This window comes from Notothenia coriiceps, unplaced genomic scaffold, assembly GCF_000735185.1.
Source record: "Notothenia coriiceps isolate Sejong01 unplaced genomic scaffold, NC01 NC01_scaffold00037250, whole genome shotgun sequence".
Lineage (NCBI taxonomy): Eukaryota > Metazoa > Chordata > Actinopteri > Perciformes > Nototheniidae > Notothenia > Notothenia coriiceps.
This window is the reverse complement of record NW_011369951.1, coordinates 5900552-5915720: the sequence shown is the minus strand read 5'-3', so window position 1 is coordinate 5915720 and position 15169 is coordinate 5900552. Positions and strand designations below refer to the sequence as shown.

The 15169-nt window shown below is 42.5% G+C and overlaps 2 protein-coding genes across 2 annotated transcripts in view; both read right to left on the bottom strand.

Moving 5' to 3' along the window:
- The window catches only part of stxbp1a (syntaxin binding protein 1a), a 682465-nt gene that overhangs the window by 366520 nt on the left and 300776 nt on the right, over window positions 1-15169 (bottom strand). The gene's annotated exons all lie outside the window — the stretch shown is intronic.
- The window catches only part of LOC104967135 (glutamine synthetase-like), a 54417-nt gene that overhangs the window by 13868 nt on the left and 25380 nt on the right, over window positions 1-15169 (bottom strand). The window contains exons 3-6 of the mRNA XM_010796551.1: window positions 12849-13010; window positions 12609-12755; window positions 11798-11925; window positions 11494-11693 (exon numbers count right to left, since the gene is read on the bottom strand). Of these exons, the coding sequence (XP_010794853.1) occupies window positions 11494-11693; window positions 11798-11925; window positions 12609-12755; window positions 12849-13010 (637 nt within the window). The remainder of the gene's footprint in view (window positions 1-11493; window positions 11694-11797; window positions 11926-12608; window positions 12756-12848; window positions 13011-15169) is intronic.

Genomic DNA, 15169 nt, shown 5'->3' with positions numbered 1-15169 from the left:
AAATATTATATTATTATTATAAAAAAAAAAAAAAATTTTATTAATTTTTTTTTTATTGTTGGTATTTTTTTATATAGTTTTACGATAATATTTTAGTATACAGCACCAAATTGAACTAATCTATAGTCTACTGTCACTTTTCACATTAAACATGTGCTCTGTAGCAAATAAACGAACGCGCATTTTTAAGTTTTGTGGAGTTTAGTGTTTTTGACCCTAACGCCCGTTTACACTACGAACGCATCGAAAAATGCTTTCAAGCTTCGCCCAGTTCAGCTTGAGAGGGGGGACGTGAGAAGGGTTTAATCTCGGCAAGCGCGATGGTGTCGGAGCATGGCATGGCTTGTGCAAGCATCACGAGCATATCTATCGGCGGCGATTCGAGGAAGAGTGGAACAGAGTTCAAGCTTTTGAGGGCTCGAGGCTGGGGCATGCAGCCATGGGGTCAATCGCCTGGTGTAGTGCAGATTCGCGCGCCAGGCAGAGGCGCAGCCAAGGCAGAGAGGGCCGGCGGGGCAAGCTGAGAGCCAAGGGACCGCAGTTCATGTTCCTCATATTCAAACGAGATAGTGACGTAGCAAATCACCAGTTCTGACGAGCCAGGAACTTTTTACCGGGGGAGACCAGAACCGGGAGGAACCAGGCGAGTGGAGGGAGGGTGCAGAGAACAGGGGGTGAAAGCTGGTAGGTGTTTCGGCTGTTTGGGAGTGTGATATCCAGTTGTACTTAGGTTAACCGGTGTGCCGATTGCTTGGGTATGCGGGGGAGATTCATGTGATTGGTTGGGGGCGCAAAGAATCGCCAAGCTTCAAGGATTTTTTGATGCGTAGTGTAACGGGCCGTAAGAAACCACTGGATGCATTAATCAATAACAATAATCCACATCTCCTCTCTCTGCTCCAGAGGATTTACAAAATCCTCCACTCAGGCAGCACCCCCCCAAAGCAGTAAACCTAGGGGAAACACTGCTCTCTCTTTGCAGACATGATGGTTTATTCTTTATTACATGTATTATCACTTCCTGATCCTTCAGAAACAATGTTCAGGTTGGTTTTATCTCAACATCAGGGTTATCTGTTTCCTGATTCCGTTTATTTTATGTTTCTTTAAGGATTATGAAACTGTACAGATCCGTCCGGTACAGCAAAGTCACTTGAACTCACTTTACATAATATTTGGTCAATCAACCCTCTCTTAATATAATGTGCTTTTACTGACAATGTCTACACACCAATGGCTTCAAATGTGAAATCAATAAGTTCAAGTGACCTATAGTGGGCAGAATATCAGGTTTCTTTCAGTTTGTTTTGTTCTTTCTATACCTTAGTTATAACCGTGTCTATTAGACCATTGTAGCCAGTGTACAGTATGTTGTTATTTGATGATATACATTGAATTGTCAGGTATTAAATTGGCCAAAAAATATATACATGTCTTGTGATTTCCCTTATAAATAGATTTTCTAGAAAATGTACTTAGGGAAGGTTAGTTATAATCCATTCGTTTTCCCCTAGGTAAAAATGCATACAACTTTCCGTTAGAGTTAGGGTTGGAGTTGGAGTTGGAGTTGAGGTTAGAGTTGGGGTTAGAGTTAGGGTTGGAGTTGGAGTTGAGGTTAGAGTTGGGGTTAGAGTTGGAGTTGGGGTTGGAGTTGGGGTTAGAGTTAGAGTTGGAGTTGGGGTTAGAGTTGGGGTTAGAGTTGGAGTTGGGGTTAGAGTTGGGGTTAGAGTTGGGGTTAGAGTTGGGGTTGGGGTTGGAGTTGGAGTTGGGGTTAGAGTTGGAGTTGGGGTTAGAGTTAGGGTTGGGGTTGGGGTTAGAGTTGGAGTTGGGGTTGGGGTTAGAGTTGGGGTTAGAGTTGGGGTTAGAGTTGGGGTTGGAGTTGGAGTTGGGGTTGGGGTTAGAGTTGGGGTTAGAGTTGGGGTTAGAGTTGGGGTTAGAGTTGGAGTTGGGGTTAGAGTTGGGGTTGGAGTTGGGGTTAGAGTTGGAGTTGGAGTTAGAGTTGGAGTTGGAGTTGGGGTTAGAGTTGGGGTTAGAGTTGGGGTTGGAGTTAGAGTTATCATTCCCATTTGACAAGACGATTTTAGTTTTATTTATTCTATATTTGTGTCATTTGAATGGCACAGTATTTCATCTCTTAGCAGTACATGTTCAGAAGAGTACAGAGCATCTTGGAAGATGTGTTTTAATCTCTGCAGGGCCAGAGGATTCAAGCAGTGTGATAAATGATGAACACTGCGAGTGTAAAACTGGCTACTTATTTTTGGAAAACACTCAAACCGAACAAAACAGACTGTGAGAAAATACCCAGAGAGTTAATTCTCCTCTCCCCAAACCCTCAACAATGGAAGATAAGCAGGCCTTTGCATTATGTATGTATCTTATTTCTCTTTCTCCTCACTGCAGCCTTGGTACTGCAGAGGACTCTTGGAAGTTCGGCGAAAAGACTAAATGATTTTCGAGTCTATTATCTTATAGCCAAGAAGAACCAGAAGAGGATTTAAACTTTTGATGTACAATTCCTTGAGAATTAAACCACAAAACAGAGACTCAAAACAACAAAATAAGTGCTTTTACAAAAGTACAGGTTCTGAACAAACTCCACATGACAGGTTGGAGATAGAAATAGTCTGTAAGTAAACTTTCAGTAACAGGTATAGTTTCCTCTACGCGCCCAGATATCCTGGGACTGTGTTTGTTGTTTGTTGATCTGCTTGGTATTCCAGCAGGCAAGTCAAGCATGGCAGATATAACCGTGCAAGTCATCACAAACTCCAGAGCAGAAGGTACGTCTGGCTTGAAGCACAACGTTTCACAGTCTGAATTAAACATATATTCCTCACAGAGTCACAAAGGTGTGTGAAAGGGTGTGTGTAAATGTCCACATAAGCAGAAAAGTACAAACATGGTGTGCATACTCCACTGTTGTACAAGACTTTAACCTGCACTCACATCTGCACACTTACGTACGTATATTTAACAATCCAAATATGTATACATGTCAATTCAAATATCTTGTTTCAACAGTTACTTTATCCTTAATATTTTTATTTTGAATCCTGTTTTTCACTTTGACCCTCCTGAATTTCCCCACGGGGATAAGAAAAGTTCCATCTTATCTTATATTCTTATTAGGGCTGGCTAGATTCGGAAATATATAACAAATGATGATTATTTCGACTGATACGCAATTGCGACGCGAGTCACGAAAATGGAGGGATTGATAGTTGTTGCATACTTATTGTCCTTATCATTGAAATATGCATTTAAAATGATCATGGTGGGATTTGTTTTTAGTGGATATGTCCCCAACGAGGATATTTTATACATTTTGAGTACAATTTAAACGCTTGGACATCTGTGAAATACCACGATCTTTCATTCAGAATAATATTTACACTGATTTCGCCTTTAACAAATATTGCGCCTCCTCAATCAAACATTGTCTGCTCCATATCGCAGCCTTAATTCCTCTGTGTACATTATTTTACAAACAAGCTCAGTCACGTCCTTTCTTTCGTCACACTTACTCCACATCGCTGATCTTAACCCCCCCCCGAAAAACATCAAGATTGAGTTCCCATGACCGAGTTAAGCCTCATAAAAACCCCCCTTACATCACATCTATCATGAAATAATTACATCATGTTCATCAACCCGTAAAAAGCTTTTCTCTTTGCTTGAAGCCAGACAGGTTTTGGTGTTGATCGGCCCTGACAGCCCAAAGTTCACCCTGATCCCAACTGTGCTTCGTCAAAGGCGAAATGCCAATTATGGACAAAGGCTCCGAGGGTAGAAAGTGGTGCGAGACGGACTGAAAACCACAGAAAGAGAAGCAGACAAACAGACAGTGGCTTTGGTTCAAAAGGCGACTCTGTTCTAATGTTAATTCAACCATACGGACAACAAGTGCCGCTCCACTTCTCTAGGCAATTAATCTTGCGTGAGCCAAAGCAAAGAGAGATTTCAGAGAGGGCTAAAAAAAAAAAAGTCTGCATAATTTTTCTGAGCCAATTACGGTGACAAGGAAAAGAAGAAGGGGGAGGTGGAGGGTGACGGACAGAACGAGAGCAAGGGAGGGAAGAAGAAGGATATTCAAGAGAAACACAAATGAGTATGTAACACAAATGGGAAGAGAGGAAGAAGATGGAGTTATTGGGTCAAATTCTGAACCAAAGGAACAATGTAAGAGGTCACCAAAGGCTAGTGTACGGTAGGAAAAAATTGATATATTTACGAGACCATGAGAAAATACTTTCCTTTCATCACAGTATCTCTATTTGTAAGACCTTCAAGGACAGATATTAAGACAAGATGCAAGGAAACAAACATTTAATATACTATAACAATCAATAAAGACAATATCTTCAAGATCCTTTAACTTAACTATTACATTTCAATTTGTATACTGTTTGAAAATGTATGGAAACAATGGCGGCAAAATCACAAGTTAGTTAGGGCTGCAGTATTTGGCGTAAATCAGTAATTGCAAATATTTTCACTGACATTGCGATTGATATGTTTCGGGATAAGGGAGGGATTGATCACTTTGCATCAGTAATATCATTTAAATTAAAGCAATATGTTAAAGTAATCAAGGTGTGGCTTTTTTTAGGACGATCTGCACCAAACAAATGTGTTTTTGTGCCTAGAATACAGGCCCGGTTCTACGGGGATGCATAAGGGTGTATTGCACCCTCAGTTGAGTCGTTACGCACCCTCATTTGAAAAATGAAAAGACAAAAAAATGAAAAGTCAAAAATATTACATATACAATAATAATAATAGTGATAATAATAATAAGAAGAAGAATATAGTTGAAATAAAATAAATTGTAATTGTGGTTAAATAACATTGTCTGCTGCATTTATTTGCTCAATTTAAACGGTAAGTAACGTTATTATGTCAGGTGTGCGTGACCTGTGCCGCTGCGCGTTCATCATCTGCAAGGTGCTTTCACAGCAGTCAGTGATGGAACTCAGAAAATGGTTAAAACAACCAGCCCTTATCGCCAGCAGTAACACTGCATCTACTGCAGGTAATAACAGATCATGGGGACATTACGTTACCCGCGGCCACTGTCCTCCCGCCCGACTTTGCCCACCTCACCCACAGAGGCGGAGCAGCCGCAGCCGTCTTCGTGCTTTTAACTTCAATATTTAAAAACCTTGCCCCCGGCCCCTAGAGGAGGTGGAGACCCCCTAGAGGTGTTAGGTCACTCCCCACTTATATATAAATAGCACTTTTACCACTGGCACCCTTCTCTAATCTTTCAAATGCACCCCGCGTCATTTTGTTCTGAAACCGGGCCTGCTAGATATCGGTTTGTAGGCCAGGCATATACTCTGCAGAATTGGTATTACATACTTTAGCCTTAAAACATTGGATTCTTGCGATATGAATATTGCAGCGAGTCGGCATTTGATTTAATTGTGTGGTAATTCGATTAATTGTGCAGGCCGGGTATCCCAATCACAGTAGTGGCTTTGACCACTAAGCTTGTTCAACGTGAAAAACGTCAAAACACAAATCTCGTGTCATAACTCAAGTTCAGTGTTCTGGAATGTCTTCTGGGAACAGAAGTGAACCCTGATGTCTGGGGAGGGACTCCCAGACAAAGAGCTTTTTCTGGCGGCAACACTGATTTTAGCGTCAGTGATGCCACTTACACTTGACATGATAACCGTTATTACGGATGCTGGTTAAGTCGAACGATGTCGCTGCGAAGAATATAAACCCATTTAGGAGGGCTTGTACAACGAGATGGTTTTCGCCCTCTTGGAAAAAGTACGTTAAGCCCAGAACAATTTCTTCATTAACTGCTGTGAGTATGGTTCAGGTGGGCATTTTGGGGTTGTGTGGAATGGATTCACTTCCCGAGGGAATGCGTATTATATCCACGAGGTGGTGTGTGGAAACACGTCTTGACCCGGCCATCTCATGAAACGGAATCCTCAGGAAAATACAACGGGGCCCCATGCTACATCTGGATCTTTCTCTGGGAGACCGCAATTTTCGTTTTGTTGTTTTTTTTTTTTTTTTATTCTTTTTTGAACACATTTCAAACCACCAGCGGAGGAAATGTGGGGTTCCTTATACTGTATCCACCACTAACGATTCTGAAGAAAGTGCAAAGACAACATGGAGGATGAAATGTCCAAAGGCAAGTCCCACAACTCTTGGTCTGTGAGCTTCCAAAAGGGTCAGGGGTATTGTTTCATTTAGAAATAACACTGAAACACACTAAAGGATCTTATGACAGGAGAGGGGTTTGACACTGTTATATAATCCTAGTTCAAGTCAATCTTATACGAGTAGAGCAAGTTGATCGGCCTTTGAAGGTGGTTCAATTTTCGAAGTCAATTGCTCAGGTATAACCAATCAAAACGAATGGATTATAGACAAGCTAGGGAACCAGTAGTGAGATAAGATGTTTTACTCTAATGTATAAAGTAGTTTATACCACAATGTAGAAATATGTTACAAGTAAACAGTCATGCATTTAAAAATCAACACGTCAAGTAAAAGTACAAGCATCAAAATTATACTTAAAGTAACCATTAACTATAATAAATGCAGAATGCCATTATGGATAATACATGACTTTATAATTTTTTTTTACTGCTGTATGTCTTAATTATTTCATATCTCATAATGATCGAAGTTGCAAGTTGCAAGTAACAATAACTAAGTGTTTCAAGATCATTGTAGAGCGGTAAAAGAATTTCTTACCAAGGGGTAAGCTAACGAAGAGGGAAAAGTGTCATATAATGGAATGACCAGAGTAGCTGCAAGAAGTTACTTAAGTGTAAAGTACTTTCCACCCCCGCGGCTAGAACGGAGCCATGTTAAACATTTGTAATTGTTTCAGACATCTGACAGGAATGGTCCAGGTCCTAGTTGCTTTAACTTTGTTCTGTAAAACTCATCCAAAGTAAATTAATGTCTGCTGGACCAGTAGTGTGAACGTAGTATTTTTTAACTAGGATGTCCGGATTCACGCTTTTTTATTGCTCCCGATCCGATGCCGATGCATTTGATTGTGACCGAATTTGTCCATGAGCCGATTTTTCCCCGTCCGGATCGTTATGCAATGCATTAAGAGAAAAAAAAGAAAAAGTCATTTTTTCAAGTTGTCCCTTAGGTTATGTTTTTTATTTAAATTGGATATTCATCCAACATGGATATCGCTTCTTTCCTTCCAGCGCATTGGAGTCAGTTCAGTTGTGCAGCATTGGATCAAAACAAATAAAGCTTATCAGACTCCGTAGCTTACTGCTACTAATTAGGACACTGCGCCCTGCCCCCCCCCCACTCTGTTGCCAGATTGAGAGAAATAAGCAACCAGGGTCTTGAAAACAGGCCCCAAAGAGCAGACCACATACTATGATGTTGATGTAGATTTGAAACCAAAAATCTTGAAGGCCTGCAGCGATGACTTTAAGACTTGAAAGATGGTCATTTTTGTTTTTAGTAACATTGAATACATAAAGTTGTAAAACAAGTATTTAAAAAAAAAAAAAAAAATCCCGATCCCCGATTTTTTTTTTTTCCAGATTCCGATTCTTTTGAAATCACGTGATCGGCTCCGCATCCCCGATCACGTGAATCGGATCGGGAACTTCTCTATTTTTTTTACTACTGTCACAAAGTAGTATTGACCACAATGTAGAAAATAAGTTAAATGTACAAACCTAACCATCAAAATAAGTAAGCTGGCCATAACTAAATAACTCATTAGCAGAATGGCCATTATTGGGAATAATAAGTTTACTTTAATTACTTTCTCTAACTTGCTGTATATCCTAGATTCTTTCATATCCATTAATTCAATGAGACCATGAAACATTTGTATTGTTCAGAATCTGACCAGTCAGCATTAGTTACTTTCTGAAAACTCATCCAAGTAACATAATGTCTTCAAGGAAGCAGAGGTATTATTCCTCTAGTTTACACTGCACTGTCCTCTTCACCTCTCCAGTGTGGACACAAGCTACCAGCAGAATCCTGTCAAGATCAAAACCAGCAACAGGGGAAAACCTATGATGTGGTGTCACTTGTGGGATGGTACTGAAGCCGTGTGAAGATGATAATGAGACGCTGCTCTCAAATGTAGTCTTGCTGTTGTGTTGTTCATTGAATAAGAAAGAAGCTGAATTCTGAAGGAATGAGAGAGAAGCGGCAGGATGTTGGTGCTGCGGTGGCAACATGATGAATGGTGTGTGGATAGTTTTTATCTACATTCTAGTCGAGGTCTGACTTTCCTGGCCTGTTGCAGCCACCACACCTTTTTAGTTTATTATTAGCAGCATCAGAGTGCGTGTGGGCGTCGAGTGTGTGTGTGTGTGGGTCGTGGTGCTTGGTGGTGGGTGGTGTGTGTGTGCGGCAGTGTTGTGGTGTGTGTTGTGTGATGTGTGTGTGGTGTGTGACTTGTGTTGTGGTCGGTCATGTGCGCGTATAAGTTGTGTGATCGGTGGGCTGTGTGTGGTGTGTGTGACGAGAGTATCTTATACCTTTGTTGGGGTCTGCTGCTGTGGTGCCAGTGAAACTTGTCGCTCATAGTTGCCCGTTCGGAGTACTGGTTCCTTGATGCTCATTGTGCATGGAACTGCTCGCTGCGGGGTCGTGCGTGACGGGTCTTATCCTGCTCAGGACTGCTCGTCGTTGGGCCTGAGCTGTCGGATGTAGGCATACAATGGTGGTCCGTAAGCTCTTCTGCGTCCCTTGATCGGCTCTATGAAGTCTTGTGCGGACAAGAGTCTGCCGTCTGGCTTGTCCTTGTCTACCTCCGTGCCGTAAGTCCTGTTTACTCTGTAGCCGGCCAGCTCATCGTGCCACGTATGAAGTCTGCGACATGCTTCTCTGTCGTCTCGTGCCATTGACTTGTCCGTCTGTGCCGTACATTCAAGGCCACGGTACTTTATCATGAGCGCTCATGTCCATTCGTGTATTGAGACTTGTCGCTCATGCGTGCATGAGGACTTTCTGGATAATGGTCTCCTACTGCGACGTCGCTCCGGTTGGGCTGTACGTGCCTTGTCATGCATCTGCGTAGTCTTATCCTTGCGCTCAATCGTTGCGTCGGGACTCCGGTTAGTCCATCATGTGCCGTAGTCTATATCCTTGTCGCTCATCGTGGTTCGCGGTAGTCTGTGTCTACTCTGTCGTGTGTCTCTTCTGGTGTGCGCTTGTGCATCTGTCAGAGATTTGCAGAAGGTGTCAGTACCTAAGAGGGGTCACCGTGCCAACGCGCGCGCCATTCCGATCCTATGCTCAGGACACGCACGCTCAGTACACCAGACCCGGGGAGATCAGGGGCATATCCGTTGTTCTGCTGCCTACTAAGACTCTGTACTCTTCCATAATATATTATATTCGCTACTACCTGAGCCCACTAAAGAATAAACAAAAAAGAAAAGACCATGGATCAGACATGAGTTCCTATCGGCCATTTGATAGGATGACAGGGACAGTATCAGCACGAGTAGTAAGTTTCAACGGCCGATGACAGTCGAATGGCAAATCGTCAAGGATTAGAGCATAATAACGGCAATTTATCCCGATGGATGTGAAAAATTAGTGGCCAACACTCAATAGGACCATATAGTCCATACTGTGCGACGTCGTTGAAATGATGTCTATTTAGCGCCTCCTTTTTAACACTCCTCCCGCATGCAAGTGGCTAAGACCAAGTAATAACCACATGATTCGCACATGTGTAGCAGTACATGATCCAACCGCGGTCACTGTATGATCTATATATTGCGCGACATTATCCTGCTGATCAACGANTCTATTTGGGAACAGTGGGGCCGGGCCTCAAATCCTATAGGGGGGTCCGGGGGCATGCTCCCCCGGTAAGATTTTTTTTTAAATGTTGGACTTAAATGCATCAATCTGGTGCATTTTGAGGGGGAAATTAAGAGACTACACCCATATGAAACAACAATGTATACATTTAAATAATCATAAAATCATAAGTACATGGCCATAACCAATAACATACAATATCCAATATGAAAAAACATTGAAACTTGTTTATTTATTTGTTTTTGGTTCATTTATAGTTGTGAGTGTGTCTGGGCTCCTGAATCGGCCTCTCCTGTCTCCCTCCTCTCCCCCCTGCTCCTCTTTGAGGCAACAGCAAAGACTAGTTTTACCTCTCAACAAGTTTATCTTACCTTTTTTCACCTAGTTAACATTTTGTTTGTATTATTCATGCATATTTTACTAATCACTACCCCCTCAAATGGAAATATGTGTTTACATAAATGGTGACCGAACCGTTTGAGACCCACTGAGATAACTTAAACTAAGTTAACTATCTAAAGACTCAGAGAGTAATTTACCTCACCAGAGCTGTAGTTATCAGCCTCTCAGTCTGACAGCAAAGGACTTTCCCTCCACCTTGTTGTTGAAACAGCTTCTTATATCCGTTAGCGCAGCTAGCTAGCACCAGATGCTAACAACAATACACGTAACCGGTGCGCCCGCTTTCTCGCTCGCTCGCGCCACACATACACCAACACACACCCTCCCGAGCTTGAATGACACACAGAGACCAATCGAGGGCATTAGTATGATCTGTATGAAAGTGGCAATGTCGGCAGGCCACGTCATGTAGACAGCCAGTCACCCTCTGTGAGGCAGAGTCAGACCCACATTTGCGCTGCGTTGCGTTTACAATATATACGTATATTGCCGGCGGCTGAGTAGGCTGCCGGTACTCAGTAAGAAGTGCCGGTACCACATGGGTAAAAATCAGAAGTGCCGGTACTGCGTACCGGTGAGTACCGGCCCAATTCAAGCACTGTTTATAGGCAAACATGGGCGTTACGTGAAGACCGCAAAAGCTGCACCGCGTTTCGAGTCGGTTGTGATTTATAAAGGGAAACCGGCGTAGGAAGTGCCATACGCACTTTCCTCGCCGGTGCGCAATGTTTGGTGAATCGGAAAGTGGCGAAAAATGTATGGACCTATTTTTCGGATTTCTACTACGTAAGCAACCTTCCCACGTCAATCCTACGCACGGCGTTATACATGAGGCCCCAGGTATCTTTCTCTGTCTTCCCTTTGTTGGTGAATAGGTAGAGTAAAGAGGGTTTTAGAATTGTTTTTACATGCAATTAGTTGCCCGTTCTGTCCAGTAAATGCTAATGAGAGCAATAAGATTGAACTAAATACAGTAATGGAGACTTATACAAAAACTCATAGCCTACCAAATAAGTACGTTTTTTTTCTTTTAAAATAATTGTTAGTCATATTTTTTAAAGAAGTTTTTCTTGAATGAATGTTCTATCCTTAAACATTTAGTGACACAGAAAACATACATTTGGTGGAAATCTATTGTTTCACTTAACATTTCTACTTTGAGAAGACAAAATACTTCAATATGAGTAAGGTTCAATTCATGAGACAATTTTAGACACGTTGTTTTATAGTGAATAAGTTCATTATAAACTGTAATTTAGAGTATTAAAGGGCGTGTTTACTCACTCCAGTCCTCCTTCTTCCCTCATCAGCTTGGTGCTGACATTGGTGTGACAACCAGCGCCATTCCAGTTGCCCGTCATTGGTTTGGGGTCCAGTGTTGCAACAACCCCAAAATCTTCACACACACGATGCAGCAGGAAGCGTGAAACCCACAGTTGGTCGCCCATCTCAATTCCTTCACAGGGTCCCACCTGGTACTCCCACTGAAGTAAGCAGAGAATTAGATTAATTAGGAAATTGGTGTGTTAAACAAAAAGGACAAGGAACAATAATTCAAGTTAAGGCATCATTTTAGTATGACATTTACCTGAGATGGCATGACTTCAGCATTGCTGCCGTAGATATTGACCCCAGCATAGAGGCAGGCCTTGTAGTGGCACTCCACAATGTCCCGTCCAAAGGCTTTGTCTGCCCCCACTCCACAGTAGTAGGGTCCTTCAATTGGGTGACATAATTGGAAGCTTGTTAAGACAAAAACGAATATAAACCTGTACAAAAAAAACATAACCATTTTTCATTAATTGTCAATCCTAAAACAACTTTATTTTTGTAGCAACATTGTTAGGGAATAGCAACTTTGCAACTTTAATAGTTGTTGTCATATTTGCTTTAAAAGGGCCCCTTCATCCTGCCCCTAACCCTAACCTTAACCCTATAACCATGAGACACATAATCTGTGAAAACAAACCAGTTTCTCCAACCAGTGTTTCTAATGGCATTTGAAAGATTTCACTTGAATACATTAAAGAAAAACAACAAATCACAGCCGAGGATGTGAACTTTCTGAAACATATTTTGTCATACTGTTCAGCGTAAATGAGACAGTTTGACAGCATGTTGACATCAGTCAAGCAAACCCTAAGCCCCGCCCACTGTGTGAAAGCTAACTTTCCTTTTTTCTTCCCTGCAGCTATTTAAACAGCTGCAGATTTTGTGGTTTTTTTCACATGTTCCTTAAATGTTTTTGAATATTGATGAACCATTAAGTAAATAATCATTAGTTATCAACTTAAAAACACTTTATAAAGAATGCTTATTACAGAGTACTGTATTTTTCTCGATATTTCTTCCACATAAATGAACGGAAAAGGAATAGAAAATAATGACAGGTGATGTACCTTGGGGTCCTGGGAATCCATTTGTGGGCCAGCTATAGGGATGTCCATCTATTCCCAACAGCGTGTACTCCTGCTCCATGCCGAACCAAATGACGTGCTCTTTAACCTCCTCCATCACTTTGTTGCAGTTCATCCGATGGTTAGTTTCTAGACATGACACAACAGAGGTAAGTGGTACAACTTGTTTGTCCTGATTTACTGAACAGGATAATAATACATTGACAACATGTTAGTATGTACCTGCAGGTAAGCGGTTGTATTTGAGCACCTCACAGAGGACCAGCTTGTTGGGGTCTTGGTTGAAAGGATCCCTGAACATGCGCACTGGGACGAGGTACATGTCACTGTTGGAGCCCTCCGCCTGGTATGTGCTGGAGCCATCGAAGTTCCACTCAGGAATATCTGACAAGACACATTTAAATGTTATCATCAAAACATTACTAATTAAAACTGTGGTCGCAGATGTGCGCGCAGTGATGAGCGGGCCCTCGCGTCCGTGCGCCTGTCGGGGAGGGCAGCCGGTCGTCCCGGCGTCAAGCAGACGCCCGCGAGTCCTGGGAAATTAGTCGTTTCTCTTTTCTATAATTTTCGCATCCCAGACTCCCAGGTCCTCCGGCAGCGACCCGGAAACGGATCGGCACGCCGTCTCGAAGGAAAACAAATTTCTCTAATGGCTCGTCGAGGATCGATTATCGAGGAGGCTGTCTGGAGGAGCCGTAACCGAGGATACACTGATTTAGAGGAGAAAGGAGAGAGGAGGTGTGTCTGGGGAGCCGTAACCGAGGATACACTGATTTAGAGGAGAAAGGAGAGAGGAGTCTCTCTGGAGGAGCTATAACCGAGGGTACAAAGATGTAGAGGAGAGAGGAGTCTCTCTGGAGGAGCTGAGGGTACACTGATGTATTCTCCGGAGTCGATTTCAGCCAACAGTGATGTTCAAAAGAGGCGTGACGCATGGCTGGACTTATGTCAACGAAGCACAGCTCTGCAAACTGTTCCCGTTGTGATTATAAGTTATTTGAGATGATCAAATGTGCATCAGAGTTTCTGCCCTTTACCGTTTGTTTACTCACTAATCTCCCCTGGATGTTAGGCTATTTTTTAATACAACTGCTTTCATTGTGAGGCGATGTTTACAGTGAGAACAGCTGCTGAGGTCAGTGAAGAAAGCAGAACAGTGTTTATCAGGGGCGGATGGCCATTGGGAATACCGGGAGTTTTCCCGGTTGGCCGGTGCTGTGCGTGGGCCGGAGGGCCAACAAAAACAAAAATATTTTTTGGAAAAAAAAGAATTATATTTTTTTGCATAAATCCTACCGGCCCACATTTGTAAGTGTTCCGGCCACTCCCTGGAGGGGTGTGGCCCACACCCAACTGGGCTGGGCTGGGCCGTTTTGATAGGCTACCTATGTTCTATCTATTGAGGGGGAGTGGCTGTACCCGTAGGATAGAAAAGTGGGAAGTGGGGTCTGACTCAGAGGTCGCGGCATGTTGAAAAGAACGTGTTGCCAACATTCTGTTACTGAGTTTAGGCTAGTTAGCTAGCAGGTTTATTGTTTTGGGTGCAGTCACTATTGCCTCCACTTGCTGTTCAAATAAATGTTGAAAGAAAAAGTAAATCTGTTTACAGTTCTGTTTCATATGGGTGTGGAGAGATTTATCCATAGATTTAGTCCCTAATTTTGCTCTCAAAGTGCACCAGATTGATGCATTTAACTTCAACATTTAAAAAATAAATCTTCCCGGGGGAGCATGAGAGAAGGTGAGGTCCACCACCTGCCCACACCCCCTGTTAAATTGTCTCACCATTGAGGATGCTTCCTACGCCCATGTTTTATTCCATGCGTCAAGTCAGGCAAATTGGGTCCAAATGTTATTGCATCAATGATCTGTTAACATTCAAATCAATAAATATATGCTGTAACTATTTTGCTCTAGGCAACTCAAGGGCTCGGGTAATGTGATTACTATATGAATAAAGGTCCAAAATAACATTAAATGCGTAGGGTTTTTTGTTAAGCAACATACTTTCGTCGCTGGCCGGCCGATACATTAAGTGGGCCTGTCTTTGAATTGATCCCCGGGCCACTTTCCCCCCCCCAGTCCGCCCCCGGTGTGTATAATATATATCGCTCAATAATATATGTAACAGGCCTACATGTCACACTTTATTTGTAGGCTTTAGGAGATATCTAGAAATAAACAGTAGGGTTAGGTTTAGGGTTAGGGAGTGTATAGGTGTCTGTTGTAATGAATATGACGCCAACAAAGGGCGTTGTTGGACTAACAGTAGGTGTGTGTGCGTGTGTGTGTGTGTGTGTGTGTGTGTGTGTGTGTGTGTGTGTGTGTGTGTGTGTGTGTGTGTGTGTGTGTGTGTGTGAGAGAGTTGATGTGCCAGGCAGACAGGCAGGTCTCAGTAGCTTATCTGACATATAATTGGTAAAAAAATGTACATTCTCCGTTAGCCTACGAGCTCCCCGTTTGAGCGAAGGACTATTTTATCTCAATGTAGCATGACATTGGATATGCGCTTAACTTGTCGTGGATTGGAATTTTTCCAA